Here is an 18,732-nt window from a genome sequence, read left to right on the forward strand (position 1 = left end):
TCAGAACAACCAGAACATTAACATATATTTGCCCACAATTTATGCAAATACATGACCATAAATTCCCTCACATGATGATTCGTACCTTAGAAACAAGAACATGAAAAGGCGATTGCTATTGAATACTAGTTTAAGCAAACGTTTTTACCATTTCAGTAACGTTTATTTCAAAATTTTAATATCTACAGGAAATGCAATCACCATTGAATCATCTACATTGAATATGAATATCATATTTGACCTCAAACAACATGAAAAAAGGAAAGAAGATCAATCATAATACTAATACTTACGTAGAACTTGATCAGCGGAGAACCTTTTGGATACATCCCTACAAAGCATCCGTCTTAGCAAATCCTTACATCCTGGGGATACCGACTCGAAAACCCTTGCCGGGAACCTCAGATTCGCCCTAAGCACGGCATCAAAAATCTCCTTAGCTGACTCCCCATAAAATGGAGGGATGCCGGCTAGCAATATGTACAAAACGACCCCTGAGCTCCACACATCAATCTTTTCATTGTAGCTCTTTCCAGCTAACACCTCCGGAGCGACATAGGAGGGAGTCCCAACAATGCCAGACATCTGCTGGCTGTCACGGAAGAACTCAGCTGAGCCGAAATCAGCAAGCTTCAGCTCATTTCTGTCATTGAAAAGAATGTTGTCCAGCTTTATGTCCCGGTGGGCTACCCCGAGCCGGTGGCAATGTGCTATGGCTTCCATTAGTGGTACATATCAAAGAAAACTTATAAATATGCCTCTCTTTAGAATTAGTAACCATAAAAAACAGTAACAATTCCTGCAAAAAGAACAGAAAATTTTGCGAATCCGTTACCATTCCATGAGGTAAAATTCTTGTGATAATATTAGTGAATAATAACTCTCGAATCCATAAAGAAGATGCAAATTTGTATCGAACTAGTATTCATTACCAACATTGAGTCCACAACTTCAGCTTTTCAGAAAATGTTAAAAAGAACTACATTCAGAAACTACATTCTTGGTCGATTAAATAGAGCAGATCGAATTATTTCTAGGAGATATTAAAAAAAAATTAAAAAAAATGCTGATATGATCATTCTATGACGCCTACAAACAGATAAATTTTCAGAATCCTTTCAATTCATTATCATAAAAGTAATTTAGAAATACAATATAACATTAATTCTTAAATAATTTAACTTATTTATCTGATGTTTGCCCGGAAAACAGAGCATAATGATTAATGCACGTAAAAATAAGAACATCAGAAAATTGCATGAAAAATATTTTTCCTCAAAATTAACGAAAAGTTCTCTCTAACGATATAGCCGTGAAGAATTTGGTCTCTAGAACAAATAAAAATAAAAAACTCACCATGACATTGCGAGCCTCCGATTCGGCGAGAAATGGTCGGGCATGTATCCGCTCAAAAAGGTCCGATGGGTCACAATACTCGAGCACAATGTGGAGAAAGCTATAATCCTCGTAAACATAAAAAATTTTCAAGACATTTGGATGATTATTGCTCGAAACCAGCCGCATGATCTTGGCTTCATTGTAAAGGCACTGTCTGTCAACGGCGTCGTTTTCGATGAGGCGCTTGTCGATTGACTTCACGGCGAAGCAGTCACCGGTGACGGCGGAGTAACACCTGAAAACAACGCCGTACTTTCCCCTCCCAATCTCCTCCTTCACTCTGTAATCTCTCTTGAGTGCCTCAGTCATCGCTTTCTTTCTCTAGGAAAACAGTGCGTACGTGTGGGTGTAGGGTATACTTATAGCGAGACAGGTAGTTGGATTCGTTCGGAGAATATTCGATTAACTGCCCTGCCGATTTATCGCGAGTCTAACGGAACGGGACGGAGTAATATCAGCAGTTTCACGAGCTCTCCAATATTTTGGAGAATATGAAGTTATATTTTATTATAGATTAATGTTATTTTCAGTCACTCATTATCGCAGTCGTCACACTTGATATACATGTAAACATTGGTGATTTAATATATGAGATAAGAAAAAATTATCACGTTAATATATTAAATCATAAATTGTCACGTAAAATATCACGTAGGGCGATTATCGCAGTGACGAATTACGAATAGCATTATTCTTTAGTATGGTCCTGTTTGTTTCCCATTAATGAAAGAATGAGAATGAAAAATATAATTATTACGAATCCCACACAAGAGATAAAAATTCAAATATAACGATTTGATGTAACGAATAACGGTCATATTTTTTATTTTAATGACCAAATAATAGGAAACAAACTGGGGCAATATATGGGTTTCAAAAGACTTATAAATTAATCAAAATATAAATTTATATGATAAGTAAAACATAAATAAGTCTATGTTTGAGTTTCATTATTTGAATTTTTTCAAATAAAATTTTATCATACATTATTTTAATAAAATAATTTACAAGTAAATTAAAAAATTTCTATTTTTTAATCATATATTCTTAAAAAAATTACCATAATAAATAAAATTATTCTTTCAAACAATTAGAGTGAACAAACCACAAATATAATTTTACAAGAAGAAAAAAATCCAAAAAGTGAACGCCGTTATCTGAAAAATGATTCCTAATTTGAAAAGTACTAGGATTTGTATTTTATTACGAAACAACCATCTTTGAATTCCGTACATTTAGGTGGATTGGGATCTACCGAATATCCTATAAATTTCGAACTTATTACTAGACTGCCACTTCTAGAATTTTTGTGGAGGTTTATATTGCGGTACATGTGGTCCATATTAGTGCCAATATTGCCCAATGGAAAAGCAACTCTAAAGTTTAACCCTTGAAATTTTATAAAGCCATTAAATTTTGGATTTGTACCTCTTCATTGGTTTCAATGGCTACAATGTCATGTATTGAACAATTGTTACTTTGCTAGCTCCATTTTTTCTTCAAAATCTAATTTTTAATAGTGATTTTACACCATTTTAATCACACAATTTTCAATAAAATAATATTACACGCAAGTTTAAAACTTTTCGTTATTTTTTTACCACACATTCTCTATCATAACACTATTTCAAATTACATTTTCAAGAAAAATGGGGCTCAAACAATCCCTTTATTGATAAAGCTTGTGACTTGTGACTTACCTATCATTGTTTTTCTTGCAAATTGAGTCTTCATCCAAAACTTCATAGATTTTTAGAAAATTAATTATAATATTTTTAAATATTGAAAAATGTGTTACATTAAGTCCCCGTTTCGCGGAATATTATTTTTCTGAAGAATGAATGATTGAAAAAGAAAGAAAAATTTTCGATTTACATATAATATTATGTTATGGAAGATAAATTGAGTGCATGTCGAGTGTCTATCTACTAGTGTAGGCACTATAATAATAAATCTATGTTTCAATTCGATGAGTCCTTTCGATGAAAAATAAATAGATATTCTATGATCTTGTTAATTTTCTCCAGCAAAATCATTTTCTTTGTTAAAGAAGTTAGTTTATCATGATTCAAACACAAATTCATAAGATGATCATTTGCAAATTAAAAATATATCAAATATATTTTCTTTAAACTTTTGCACTTGGTTAATCAAATAATTAAGGGGGGTGTCCTCAATCTAGAATTTAATGATTTTAAAACTCCATATAAATTGAAGTATCCTCAATTCAGATTTAAATACAATTCATTAAAATATAGGTGTCCCCAATCTAGATTTTTAAAAATACTTATAAATTTAGGTGTCCTCAACATAGATTTTAATAGGTAGTTTTGAAATTTAGATGTCCTCAATAACTAGTTGATTTTAAAAGATTTCATTAAGTACATAGATTTTGAAGGATTTCAAGGTAAAAATATAAGTACAAAGAATCAAAAACAATTTTAACTCAAACATAAAAATTTCACAACATTTCTCACCTCTCTCCATATTTGCTACCCCCTCTCTCTCTATCTCCCCCTCCATTTTCAACAAGATTTTCTTCTTCTTTCTATCTCACATTTCTCTACTGTGAAAAGATCGTGTATGAGAACTTTTCAATTGATGATAATTTATGAAAGATTACTATTTTTTGTTGAATACTGGGTGTGATTTTTTATTGAACTTATTTTTTCTTATCGAAGCTATTTATTGTTTACTATTTTATAGATGTACTGGAAGTTATCATGGTAATTTATGATTTCTAGTATGCATACTGGAACAACTTCGTCTTTCAAGTTCTGTATCCTATTCCTTTTTCTTGGGTAGAGCTGTGTGTTTTCTATATATACCTGCAAATCCTAGCCAAGACATGTGAGGATAGTATCCTACAATTTTTTCTTTTGTGTCTGCATGGTCAATGAGAGTTCTGGGGGCATGGAATTAATTGTTTTGTGGTCATGTATGTGTACATCTGTGTGTTTGTATCTCATAAGGTTGTGGCCTTTTAAACTAATTCATATTGATTGCGACTTTGATTATTTAACACTACATATTTTTGTCCTCTCCCACTCTCGCATTTTGTTGAATATTGAGTGTATTTTTTATTGAAGCTCTGTTATAATATTCAACGTTTAACAAACAATTGAACAAGGATTCAATCATTTTCTGTGATTTATTAACGTGAATATGTGTAAGAATGGGTCGTTAAGGAAGAAGTAAAAATTTGTGGCTTATGCTAAGCATATTTATAAATTTTACCTAGAATTTATAAAATCCATTGAAATTTATAAAATCCATGAAAATCTTTAAAAATCTACAAAATAGAAATCCATTCAAATCTTATGAAATCTATTAAATTCTATCAAATTTCACACAATCCATGAGAATTTATAAATATTAAGAAATCTATTAAACTCTAAAATGGGGACAACCCCGTAAATGACTAAGAAGCATATTCAAGAAGCAAAAAATGTGATTTTTTGAGTATCTTCAATGCATTTCATGAATTATCGATTTTTCGTTTATAATTCAAATTTCATTTTTAATGTATATTTAATAAGAATAATTGTAGTCATGATTCTAAATCTTTCAAATCTTTGTAATGTTTGCTATAACCTTTCAATTGTTTGCACCCCACGATTCCGTACCTTTCATTATATTACAACGAACTGACATATGGATGGAAATCATCCGTTTTATCATTAGTTGACTAAAAAATTAATTTAAACAACATTTTTAACTTCTTCGTAAAGGGTAAAATAGTATCTTTATAGTTTTTCACATAAACTAACAGAATAGATTTGGGATCGTGTGTGCAATAAATGAAAGATTAGAGTAAAATTGGCAAAGATTTGAGACTGTGACTACAATTATCCCAATTTAATATGATAAAAGATTGTGTAGCACAAAATTCCTACTTTATTTCATTAGCTCAAGATATGTATGTTAGAAGATGTACATAGTACAAGGAAAAATGAAAATGATACAAGGAAAGAACTATAATTTAAAATAGAATTTGGTGGATCTAAATATAGAATATCTGCTTCATACTCATCATTTAGACTATGAACAACAACTTGCAGATGAGTGGACGAAAAATATTTTCTCTAGCCTTTGCAAAAATTTTGCAATTTGATTCCTTGTATAAACATAAGCAGTGTGAATGAGACTAGCTTGAACGTTTTCATAAATAACATGGCAATCAATCTGAATATATTTAGTGCATGCATAGATTTGGATTGACATGAATGTGTGGACAAGCTTAGTTATAAAAAAAACATGTTAGTTGGAAAATGATGAGAAACATGAAATCTGTCAATAAGTGGAGGAGCCATGGGATTTCACAAGTAACAACCACTACATGATATTCTGATTCGACAAAAGATTGAGAAATTACATTTTGCTTTTTTGACTTCCACGAATTGGAAAAGTATCCAACAAGATGCAATAACCAGTAACTAAAGGATGAGTTTCAATGCAACTTACATAATCAGAGCTTGGTTAGAGTGTACTGAATGGAGAATATTGGAATGCGAAACAAGAATCACCCAAAAAATAATTATTATTTTTTAATTCAAAAACTCAAGATCGTTATTTCTGGATATTGTGGTGCCTGTGCTGATAAGGTAAAGGATGGCATGAAATGACAAATGTTGGTGGCCATTGTATGCTTCCACAATCAACCACCTAGTTGAGCAAAGATCAATGGTTGGATGAAGAATGGGCGGAACAATGTATACACACAATCATGGTGGATGTTGATGGAGGAAGATTGTTTGTGACCCAAATTCATCTATGGTTTGTATAATTTGATACATTGGGTCTTGAAGACATCTAAATAATATCCATGGAGGAAAAAATAATTGATGGTGCGTCTATCACTTGCTAGACACTCGAGGGACAAGTCAGAATTTTCAGCATAGGACTTGATGCTTGCCTACTGCTCAACCAGCTCTCAAGCGTCGCCGTCATCCTGGTTTTCCTTGTCTTATTTATTCTACACATTTTTTGACATAGTTTCCATCTTTAGAGCTATTATTAGGATTTAATATATATCCCTATATATAGTTGACTTCTCTTCATAGTTAGAACATGATTTTACCACATTATTACCGTAAGTTAGAATTGTGTAGGAACACAATATAATTTCTCTCTCCATCATAGTTGAACAAAATCTTCAATTCCTCTTCTATATTAAATTATTGTGCTCAATATTTCATATCGTGCCATATAACCTCGTTCGGTTTCCAGTAGGTGGTATCAAAGCTTTGATTTGATTTTTTCGAGGTTTTTGTTCTTGATGGCAACCACGAAGTACAACATTTCGCTTTTGGATTGCAACATTAGATTTTTGTTATGACGGGTGAAGGTGGGAGCAGTACTCGCTCAAAATGAATTTAGATGTGTTGTTAAGATTTGACAAGATGCCCACAACTTGGACGACGGAAAAGAAATAAGGAAAAGATAGGAAGGCACTTTCACAAATTCATGTTCTATCTTTCGAATAATATTCTTAGGACATTTTGAAGGAGAAAAGGGCAATTGTGTTGTGGTTGAAGTTGAAGCAACTGTGCTTGAGTATGAGTCTAATAAGCAAATTGCATCTGAAGTAGAAGTTGTATTCTCATCTTATGGCAGAAGACGGATCGTTGGAAGATCACATGACTGTGTTTAAAGTAATCATAGCTGATTTGGAGACTTTATAGGTAAAGTATAATGAAGAAGATTTGACCTTAATTTTTTGTGTTCATTGCCCTCTTTGTTTATATCATTTGGAAACACGATCTTGTATAATTATGAAACTCCCACCATCGAAGATGTGTATGATACTTTGTTTTCAAAGAAAAAGATGAAACATCTAGTTGGATCTGAGGCTAGAGATGGAGAAGGCCTTATTGTTCATAGTAGTCATGGAAGGGGCAAGGAGAAGTCTAATTTTAATAATCAAGTTTGTTTTTATTGCAAGAAAAAAGGATACATTAAGAGGGATTGCAACTAGTTGTAGAATAAAGGAAATTTGGTTGCAAATCAAAAGGGAAGGCAATCAGATAGTTCAAGCAAAGTCGATGTCGCAGAGGGCATTTGAGTGAGGGGATCTTTTGGCTATTTCTGACGACGAATGTAACTTGACAAGGATTGGATTCTGGATTCAACTTGTGCTTTTCATATATGTCCCAATCAAAATTTGTTTGCAAAATATGAAGCAATTTCAAAAAATGCATGGTGATAAGAAACAATGTACCTTGTCAGGTAGCTGATATTGCTAGATCAGACTTAAGATGTTGGATGGGACATTTAGAACATTTTATTAAGTTTGATGTGTTATGAATTTAAAGAAAAATCTCATCTCATTGGCTACTCTTGATTCAAAAGCATATGGGTTCATTGGTGGAGATAAAGCTTTAAAAGTTTGCAAAGGTGTCCAGATTGTATTGGTAAAGCAGAAAAAGTCCCAGTTATATATCTTACAAGGTAATGCAGAATCATTGAAGAACAATCAGCAAAGGTTTGGTAAAGTGATAGATATTTGTTTGGTATAGTACTGTTGGGATATTTTTTGGTGTACATGTTGAAGAATACAGCTTAGTCGAGTTTGGAGGATATAAATAATGTTGCTTTGCCACCGTCATCTATGATGCCATTTTATTCAATTGTCAAGGACAAGCCCAATAGAAAAAGGTGCGAAGAAGCTGATTTTATTGCTAATACTTTTAGTGTATCTAAAGGTATTCAATCTAGTAGGAAGCCTTCTAAAAAAGCACTTAGTGGAGTTGATTATGTTTCGGGGTATGTTTCGACCTCGTTTAGAAAATTTTAAATCATTTGTGATTTTTTGGAAACCTAATGTAATTTTGTGGAGTACTACGTAGATTCATTTATCCAGGTTGGATATTGTGGAAGAGGTGGAGAATTTTTGGTTCGTTTGAGAAGTTAGTCTGTTCGTTGCAATGAAATTTATGTCAAGGTGGAGAATATTTGTGGCCCAAATTCATCTAGTTTTGCGTGGTTTAGTGTATTGGACATTGAAAACTTCTAAATAGGGTAGCTATAGGAAAGGTGATTGACAATGCTAGCCCTACAGCTAGCTGGATGCTCAAGCGACGAGACGAAATTTTCAGCAAAGGACTTATCGCTCACCTACCACTCTCCTGTCGCTCGCTTGGTGCTTGAGCGCCATTGTCATTATTTATTTTAAGCATTTTTTGACCTAGTTATTATCTTTGAGGCTATTTTTAAGGTTTAATATATATATATATATAATTGGCTTCTCATCATAGTTAAAATATAGTTTAACTTAATTATTACTGTAAGTTAAAATTTTGTATGAACACAATATTGTTGTAATTTCTCTCTTCATTTTAGTTAAATAAATTCTCCAATTCCTCTGCCAAATTAAATTCTTGTTTCTTGCATTCTTGTTATTGTGATCAATACTTCATATCATATTGTATAATCTCGTTCAATTTTCGACAAAGATTAAGGTAGGGTGGGCATTGATGGTGTGTGTTTGGTGAGTTTGGTTTGAAGATAAATTTTTCTAAAAAAATTTTGTGTTAATATTTATTTATTTATTTTAAGTTAGATTTATTTCTACTTTTTGAAAAGTTATGGAACTCTACTTGTGATTTTTCTTTATTTTTTATTATTTTACTACTTTCTTTTATTTTTGCCATTTTAAAAATGGAAAATCTATCATTTAATAGCTAAAATTGAGGGAATGATGAGTTTTACTATATAATTGACAGGTTTGGATGAATTATGTTAAAAAAGATTGAAAACAGAAAGTGCAAATTTTGGAACCACTATTTACGTCCACAATTGTTTTATGATTCACAATCTATATCTATTTCTCGATTAAAATTTTAAAAAATTAATATTTCCATCCAAATCACATTCCAATGTTGTTCTTATTGAATTCATTCATTTAAACACTATCAATCCACACAAGTTTTACATATTCATTCTACTCTTAATCCATCACTAATTCAATTAAAAAAAAAACCACCATTATTTCCCATCCCCATTATGCATAACATCAACTTTCTCACAATTTAATAATTAATCCTATAGTGTTAATATATGAACAAAATTCTGTTGGATGTTTTGTAGATTGGTTGAAAGAGATGTTAATTAAGCATGTGAAGTTTTGGGATAGCAATTGGGCGTTCAAGGTGTCATTTAAGGTGTTTAGAGTCAATTTGGGACTAAATCTCAGCGCCTAAGCGCCATTAGAAACCCTTTCGTCGTCACTTGCCTACCGTCCGTTTACCGCTCGAGCAACGTATATATCCAGAGAAAATCTTTTCCTTCTTTCGATACGATTTTTGATCCTCGTTCTATTTAAAACATATTCTTCGGGGTCCCATATATACTTCACACAAAATCTTGACTTTCATATGACTTTGTATGAGTTTATAGAGCCAAACAATATTATAAGCACATTATTATTGTATTTTTTCCATATTAATAAATTTTCCATTCGTTTGCTAATTGTTCTTGTGTTCCTCTAGTGTCGTGGTTGCTATTTTATACCGTGCCATATAATCTTGTCTTAAATTTCCTAAGAAGTGGTATCAAAATTTAACGTTTGTTTTGTTCAATGTTTTATTCTTGTAAAGCCAATCATGAAGTATGATATCCCTTTTCGGATCATAGCATTAGATTCTCATTGTGGAAGGTAAAGATGTAAGTAGTGCTCTCTCAAATGGATTTGGATGACAGAATGTTGGGATTTGACAAGATGTACTCAAATTGATTGATGGAGGATAAACAACATAAAGATTGAAAGGCCATATCACATATTCGTCTCCATCTTTCGAATCATATTCTTCAGAAGTTTTAAAGAGAAAATCGCAATTATGTTATGGTTGATGATGAAACAATTGTGCATGACTAAGAGTCTAACTATCAGATTAAAACTGAAGCATAATTTGTATTCTCACTGTATGACAGTACATCTCTAGAAAATCACATTGATGTCTTTAAAGAAATTGTAGCTAATTTGAAAACATTGAATGTTAAGTAGGATGAAGAGCATTTAGGTTTAATTTTTTCATATATGTCATCTAGAGACACGATATTATTTCGTCGTGATTGAATAAGTATATAATGATTATTTTCAAAGGAGAAGATGAAGCATCTTATTGGATCAGAAGTTTAAGGAAAATGTCTTATTGTTCATGGTAGTTATCAAAGCGATAGTTCGAAGTCTAGCTTTATTAATAAAATTTGTAATTGTTGTAAGAAGAAAGAGCACAAAAGGAAGGATTGTTACAAGTTGCAGAATAGAGAAAAATTGGCTTCAATTAAAAGGGAAAACAATCAGAGACTTCAGGTGAAGCCAATACTACAGAAAATCACTACAGTGATTGAGAGGTTATAGTTTTCTCTGACGGCGATTCCAATATGGCCTTAATACAGCTTGTTCTTTTCATATGTGTCCTAATTGAAATTTGCTTTCAAGAAATAAAGTTTTCAAAGGTATTGTGATGACGAGTAATGATACATCTTGCCCGATAACTAGTATTGTAAGAGTCAGAATCAAGATGTTTGATAGGATAATTAGGACACTTGATGAGGTAAGGCATGTCCCAAATTTGAAGAGAAATTTAATCTCCTTAAGTACTTTTATTCAAAAGGGTGCAAGTACACTTGGATGTGGAAACATAAAAATTAGCAAATGTACCCGGGTTGTATTACAGGGATAGAGAATGTTCCAATTGTATGTCTTGCAAGGCCATACAGTATCATTGGAGATCAATTAGCAAAAATTTAGTTCATTGATTAATATTCAGCTTGGTACAATATTGTTGAAGTTTAGCTTGTGGTCTATACTAAAAATACATCAGAGTCGAGTTCAAAAGTTATGGAAAGTGCCGCTTTACCACCATTAGTGGTGCTATCATATTCAATTGCTAGAAACAAACCCGACAGAGATATCGGGCCTCCACAAAAGTACGATGAAATTGATTTAGTTACATATGCTTTTTAAGTACGGTTGAAGATATTGAGTCTAGCAAAGGAACCTTTGACAGAAGTAGTTTGTTGTGTTGATTCTATTATAGAGTAAGTTTTTGCACTGTTTTGTAATTTGTGAATTATCTGTAAATTTATTGCTCATGGTGATGATTCGAACAACTTTGGCACTCGAGGTAAGTCTACCGAGCAGTGGTTTTTAAATTAGTCGATGAGTTTGTCATGTTGGACTTTGTGGAAGCGGAGGAGATTTTTGTTGTAGAGTTTTTGTTGAAGAGTCATTAGCTTATACCTTTTAGTGAAATTTGTTTCCAAGTGAAGAATTTGTGAAGTTTTGTTCATTGTATTGAAATTTATCTCAAGACGAAGATTTGTTAATATGTGACCCAAATCTTGTTGGATTTTTATAGATTGGTTGAAAAGGGTGTTAAAGAGTTATAGGAAGTTTTGAGGACAGCAATTGGGCGATTGGACACCCAATTCGGGCACCTAGCACCATTTAAGGTGTTTACAATCAATTTTGTACTGAAACTCAACGCGAGCACCATTGGAAGTGCTTTCACCATCGCTCACCTACTGCCAACTTCTCACTTGAGCGCTGCACGCTCCTCACCTAGCATGAGGCCGCTACTCGAGCGGCGTATATATCCAGGGAGAATTTGTTTCTTTCTTTTGACGTTATTTTTTATTATCTTTTCATCTAAAACATATTTTTTTGATTCCTATAGATATACCCCATGAAATTCTTTGCATATGACTTTGTATGAGTTTTAAGAGTTGGGAAATATTATAAACACAATCTTATTATATTTTTCTCCATATTAATAAATTCTCCATTGTTTGCCAATTGTTCTTGTGTTTTTATAGTGTTGTGATTGTTACTTCTTATTGTGTCATATAATCTCATCTTAAATTTCCTAACATATGGAGTAAAAAATCTTTGTCATCAAAGGTCAGAGTATTTTGTGAAATGCACAAAATATACTCCTTAATAGTCGAGTGAATTATATTGGAGCACTTCAAACAATTGCGTTGTTGATCACTTATCAGATCAAAATTGTACAAATGGCCGATAAAGGGTACATCTGTAAGAAGGCAATGATTTATGGTACCAAAGGTGATGTCTAGGTTACTGATGACAAATCAAGAAAGGCAAAAATTATGTATACTTAATTTCAAGTCAATCCATATGCCTAAAACTATTCAAATGATCAAATTTACTGTAAGAGAATAAGTTTTTTGAAACTGAAATTATTGATTGAGTTTGCTTCAAGAGCGAGTGAGTGGATAACCATCATGTGTGACTGCAAAAATAAAAAAAACAATAAAATTAGGCCCCCGTGGAGTTTGCAAAATTAGATATTTTTTTATACATGTTTTGATTTGGATTACTATTTAGATGGAAAAAAATAAATTTAACGGGTAATTGGTTCAGTTCGGGGGGACGATGTAAATACTATACTCGCATCGCTCCAATCCGGTTCATTAAAATCAAATACTATATCTGCCCCATTATACTATCGGTTCGATTTTTTTCGCTCCATGCAGTTCGATTAATCGTTGTTTTCGATTTTAACGGTTCAAATTACTATCCCTATATATATATATAAGAGGTCACTAGTAATATGATAATCAATGAAAATGATCTTGTAGGAAAAAAAGTCAATCCATCACTAGGTAACATGGTTGAGAATCTATGTACCTGGACGAAACGAGCATGTTTGACAACCATTGTTGTTAAAAAAAAATAAAATGTTTTGAATAGTAATCTTTTAGAGAATGTGTGGTTGACAGTTAAAAATTCGATCAAAAATTTGATCCTTTTATTCAGCAACAAATAGAAAAATAGAATTCCATTTTTTGTTATAGTTTACTTATAATAAAAATAGTAATTTGCCACGATTGATATTGTTATTGATATTACTATATATGTTATCAATATAAGTTGACTTCTCTATGTCATGTTATAAGTTATATTTTTGCATATTTGAGTCTCATTCTTTAATATATATATATATATATATTCCTCAATTTAATTATATATTCTCTCAATATATTAATTTTGTAAGTAAACTCAAAATATTTTTTTTATCTTTTAATTATATATTTTCAAAAAATATTATTTTTACCTTTTAAGTACATAATTTCCTAAAAATTATTTTTTCAAAAAAAAAATCATTTTAAAAAAGGAGCTTAAAAAGATAATAAACCCTATTTGACAACCATTAAAATGAGATTTTTGAGAAAAATGAGTTTTGAAATACTGATTATTAAAGAACGTATGATTAAAAAGTAGGAAAAAAATTTTAAATTTGAGTCGAATATTTTATTGTTAGAACGTGTAATAAAAAATGGGTTTTAGAAAAAATAAAGTTTTATTACAAGTATTGTGTAACTTTTAGGGAATAAATGATAATTTAAGTGTTTTTTCTACACTACAAAAAACAAATTAAAAAACTTGAGAATACTTATCCCTTTATATCCTTATCCATATCCATCTGTATGTATGCTAATATGCACTTCAAAATTCAAATTATCGTTAACCCAAATTCGGCAAAAGAATAGGTATAAATATTGGCGCGAACATGGAGTTACAAGGTAAATTAAATCAATAATAAACAGTACTTTTTCACAAATTTCCTTTTCTCAATCAATCAAACCATGAAACTTATGTTGAATTTAATTTTTTGAAATTTTTAGGGCACAGAGGTTCAAATAATCCAAAGGCCATACTTTCTTCTTTATTGCATAAGCGAGAAAAGCTTCAAGAAGAACTACGGAACGTTGAAAAACAGGTACTTTTCAAATTATGTGTGTTTAGTACAATCCTATGTAATTTGGTATTGGTTTTTTTTCCTGAGAATTTATGGGTTTGTTTAAAATTGTTGTATTCTGCATAATTTGGTAATTTATTGTACTTTGAGCATTTTTAATTCAGTGTCTAATCTCTTATTATAAGCTGTTGCTGATAATTAGCAAATAGTTGTTGATCAATGCTACAAGTACAAATTTTTTCTACTGAATTGGTAGAGAAAGACAGTTGTCTTCTTGTAATTAACGGTTGTCAAAAACAGTTATGGGCAACAGCAAATCAAAGGAAAACAACTGTTTTTCTGTACAAATTCTGTTAAGAAAATCTATACTTACAGAATAATTCATAGTTGTTTCTTATTGAAATATTTTAGGGTTTTGAATTTTTGGGGTGTATTTGTTTTATATTTTTACTTGTATTGGAATTAATTTGTTTCAGCATTTGAATTTTAAATATTTAGTTGAAAAATTGGATATTCAATTAAATTAGTTTAATTTTAAGTCGTAATGCTGTTTGTTGTAGGTATATGAATTAGAGACAAGTTATTTGCAGGAAACAAGCACTCTCGGGAATGCGTTGAGAGGCTTTGATGGATTTCTTTCTTCAACAAAAAATACCGCTAAGTATGTAAACTCATACGAACGTCTCCTTGCTTTTTCATTAATATTGTGGCATCTGTGTATTTCTTATATTCCTTGATGGATTAAATCACGGTGTGTTGTAGTTGTGAAGGATTTAATTGCACTGGACTGTGTTGCTGTTGAATTCATGCATAATGTAGTGGTAATAAAGTAATCAATATAATTTCAAAGCATATTTGAGCTCAGTTCAAATGCTTTCATTGATCTGTCGTTATGCTAATTAGTTTTTATCTAATATCTCCTTTGAAGGATAACTCACTTATAATTGACACACATTTTGTTGGACTCTCAAATTTCGGAATGGGATATAAAGTGTTCAGAAGGATATCAGAACAGGCATTGTAGAAAACTAATTTCTAATCACTGACCATTGTCTTTTACTTTCTTGTGTTCTTGTTGTATTAATTTCTCAATTTTTTTGCTTGACTTGAGAAATTAGAAGTTGGTGTATTTGTTCTCATAACTACAGAACTTGTTGGGAGGGTTATCGATATCCATATCTAGTAGAAACTTATTTTGGATCTAATAAAAAACTTGTTCAATATTAGAGTAAATGTATATCCATTATCCTTGATAGAGAACTGCTGAATCAGTTTCTAGTGAAGTAATGCTTTTGAACATAAGAGAATACATTTGGGTGCATTAGACTCCTTGGTGGTGAATTAGTTACTGTTAATCATAGTCCTAGCACTAAGAAAGTGCTTTTATTGTTTTTGCTTGCGTGAGCAGAGAAGTATTCTGTAGGGCACAGACATAATTTAGTGCTTGGGTGCTTAATTTAATACACTGACGATGATTTCGGGAGTGTTGAGTGGTGGAAAGCTCAGATAGTATTATTAGGAGATTGATTGTGAAATAAAACCCAATTGTTAAGTATGTCGTGGTATTCTTTTGGGTATTCACATGTTTATGTAGAGTATTGGTTATTGCATTGAGCAATTTCTCAGACGCTAGATGTGTGACAGTTAATTAAATTCTGTCGCATTTTATTTGATTGATGTCCAGTTGTTTTCCTTCTATTTTTTCCATGTTCGTCATGATCCATTAAAGCTATGTTTATGAAAAAGTCAGGTGATGCTATCCACCATTAAAGTTTCTCTCTCTCTCTCTCTCTCTCGCACACGCACGGATGCATGTTCTTGTATTTAATTTTTTGCAATATTTGAGATAAAATCTATGAAGAAATGGAATTTGGCCAACAATCCCTCCAATTTCTTTTTATCATATCATCAGTCACCAGTCATGGCATATGCTGAGCCACAAGCTCAAAACTACATATTTACTTGATAGGTCTGGCATTATTTGTTCAATTTGATCGAGAACGAGATAATATGCTATAATGCATTGTTTTAACAAGAAAGTTGGATTAATATTGTTGATATCCAATGTTAGAGACTTAATTATATATAACTCTTCTTACATTGTGTTTCAGCTTTAAAAGATCCAGAAAGTTTCAGCTTGAAGATCGGGTGTTTTCATTGTCCTCAGTTACCTCACCAGCAGTACGTGCAATATCCTAACATTTATATCCAGAGTAGACCTTTTTGTCTTAGATATCTCATTTGTTGATACATGATATATCCATTTTGGAGTACGAGTTCTTGTCTGAATATCTAAAAGTTTGGTCATGTATAATCCTATTTATGTGGAAACTTATGAAACTATATCTAAACCTAGGAAATGTAAGTTCTTGATCTATTAATCCATAAGTGGGTAATAATAAATTTCTAGCAGAATGATTTCCGGGAAGAATATGAAATAAATTTGTTCTGTTTGAGCACTCTGTCTGATCTAGGTAAAGCCGGAAGTGTGATACCAAGAATACACTGATTATTTGCCTTATGCAAAAGATACTGTACCTTTCCTTAAAAGAACCACCTCATGGTACCTTTCCTTAAAAGAAGCACCTCATGGTCCTTATCCTCGTAGTTTTGTGATGTATTTTTTGTCTCACTCTGTTATAAAATGGGCTTCCAGTCCTCTGGTGCTTATGAAAATTAATCATTTTGTCCTTTTGACGATGAGGATAGTGTAGGTAAACTGGAGGAAGTAACGAATCAAAGTGTTTTTACTCCTCTTTTCTTCAGAATATTGTTTGTTTTTCACATGCTTTACCTTTCTTGTTTTCAAAAATTAACCTTCTGTTGTAAAGGATGTATTGTTGTCTGCTTTTGGTATTAACCATCCGGGATTGACATTCCCTGTTTGTTCACTTTTTAATGTCTAGGCAGAGGAGCTTAGAGTTGTACGAGAAGGTTAGTCTTTCTGTTTTCTTTTCTTTTTAAAAGTTGTTCTGTGGTACTACTACGTGGAAAGGCGTAATTAATCCCAGGTAACTTGTTCCCGGGATTGACAACTTAAACAATTTTCATTGCCTTTTGACCTCTTCCTTTTTGACGTTGTTTGAGCACTGTTGTTTTACCTTCTCTCCCTGCATGTTTTTAGAAGGAAGATTGGATATAAGTCAAGGTCGGCCCAAGGGTGGAGGCCTAGTCACTAATGGACAGTAAGCGCACCTTTTCATCATCACAAGAGTTTATTTATTTAGTTTGAGAAAGCTAAAATGAATTATCAAGATAGTTTGTGCTGTCATCTCCACTAGTTATTTTCGTTTTCTTGTTTCCAATCCAACTACAATGCATAATACGAGTTCTTTCGTCAGGGGAAAACCAAAGAAAGTAAGAACAGGCTCAAGGGATGGAAAGAAAATTAGGCAGTCAAGTGACTTAGATCTGGATGATGAAGACGATCTCAATTTGAGATAGCTGACTTTCTTACTTTCGGATTCAACTCCTCCTATGTACCATATGTTGTGCTTTAAGTCAGTGGATTATTGGGTTAAATTAAGTGATCATGTAATCTGTGATAGGTATATATATATGTTGTAAGATGACCATACTGAATTCGGAAAGACTGAAAATAAAGAAAGGTAATTTAATTTAAAAAAAAAAAAGTATTTGAATCCTTTCTTTTTCTTTTTCTTTTTCTTTTTTCGTGGTTTTCCTGTTCTGTTCTGTAGGCTGAAGGTTTGCTGTATATATTTTACTAATCTTGATTATTTAAGCTTAGGAATCATTTACAGTTTGTAGACAATTTACATGATCTCTCAGGTTTTGAACGTGCATTGTTATTAAAACTAAGAATACAACTTGCCGGAAAAAGAAGATAATTCGAGCCCTCTATTTAAGGTAGATTTTACCCACTCTAGTGCCTAAGGATCTCGAGTAATTGTCTTCTAGAATTATTTATCACGGTCCCTTTAGGATGGATTTTAGCCACTGTAGTTCCTTAAGGATTTCGAGAGATTGTCTTCTTGAATATAAATATTTTCGTTCCAAAGTAGGAGCACCCCAATATTTCAACATGAAGGAACTCGGCTCATTAGAATGGAAGAAGATAATTAGCATAAATCAGGTATTATGAAATTTTTTTCTTTCAGAAATTAGGTATATTTATTACACTTCACACCACTCTGCAACCATTCTACTCACCGCACTCATGGAGGGACCCATATGGGGTCAAATGACCCCACAACTTCTTTACGAGGAAATTACAAAAAATGTTCATTCTGATGGTCATTTGCAAAAATATCCAAAATTTTTCAATATCTATTTTTGCAATTATTTGGACGAGAGTACCCCTAAGTAACTTCCATGAGAAGCTGAATTAAAATGACGTTCTTAACATTTTAAATGTCATTCTAGATATTTGAATCCATTTATATTTCAAAAATATACATGTCAAATCACAATATTAAATGTTCTCGACATTTCATTTCAAACATGACATTTTTTTATATTTTAAATGTAATTCTTGACATTTCCATGTCTAGCATTAATTGTGATTTGACATGTGCAATATGAAATTATTTATCCTTTCATGAAGGGTAAAATAAATAATTTGGTATCAAATTTGTCCATTTTTGCA

General features: G+C 31.9%; 2 protein-coding genes across 2 annotated transcripts; one reads left to right on the forward strand and one right to left on the reverse strand.

The window, feature by feature from the left end:
- Window positions 1-222: 222 nt before the first annotated feature.
- On the reverse strand, window positions 223-1,816 carry LOC111371229 (phosphoenolpyruvate carboxylase kinase 1-like). Its single transcript, XM_022993120.1, has 2 exons — window positions 1,357-1,816; window positions 223-732 (listed from the first exon to the last, which is right to left on the reverse strand). The coding sequence occupies exons 1-2, from the start codon at window positions 1,705-1,707 to the stop codon at window positions 283-285; spliced, it is 801 nt and encodes a 266-aa protein (XP_022848888.1). The 5' UTR covers window positions 1,708-1,816; the 3' UTR covers window positions 223-282.
- Window positions 1,817-13,807: 11,991 nt separating this feature from the next.
- LOC111371597 (chromatin modification-related protein MEAF6) lies at window positions 13,808-17,745 on the forward strand. Its single transcript, XM_022993664.1, has 7 exons — window positions 13,808-13,950; window positions 14,053-14,147; window positions 14,687-14,787; window positions 16,238-16,307; window positions 17,033-17,060; window positions 17,251-17,311; window positions 17,468-17,745. The coding sequence occupies exons 1-7, from the start codon at window positions 13,938-13,940 to the stop codon at window positions 17,568-17,570; spliced, it is 471 nt and encodes a 156-aa protein (XP_022849432.1). The 5' UTR covers window positions 13,808-13,937; the 3' UTR covers window positions 17,571-17,745.
- The last annotated feature ends 987 nt before the right edge of the window (window positions 17,746-18,732 follow it).

Source organism: Olea europaea, chromosome 22 (assembly GCF_002742605.1).
Source record: "Olea europaea var. sylvestris chromosome 22, O_europaea_v1, whole genome shotgun sequence".
NCBI classification, from domain to species: Eukaryota; Viridiplantae; Streptophyta; class Magnoliopsida; order Lamiales; family Oleaceae; genus Olea; species Olea europaea.

Bases quoted from the DNA above. Each gene is read 5' to 3' on its own strand.
- LOC111371229 (XM_022993120.1), bottom strand. From the start codon at position 1,707: ATGACTGAGGCACTCAAGAGAGATTACAGAGTGAAGGAGGAGATTGGG. The intron at 733-1,356 runs GTGAGTTTTTTA...TTTCTTTGATAT, and splicing joins CGGAGGCTCGCAATGTCATG to GTACCACTAATGGAAGCCAT.
- LOC111371597 (XM_022993664.1), top strand. The intron at 16,308-17,032 runs GTACGTGCAATA...TTTAATGTCTAG, and splicing joins CCTCAGTTACCTCACCAGCA to GCAGAGGAGCTTAGAGTTGT. The intron at 17,312-17,467 runs GTAAGCGCACCT...TTCTTTCGTCAG, and splicing joins GGCCTAGTCACTAATGGACA to GGGAAAACCAAAGAAAGTAA.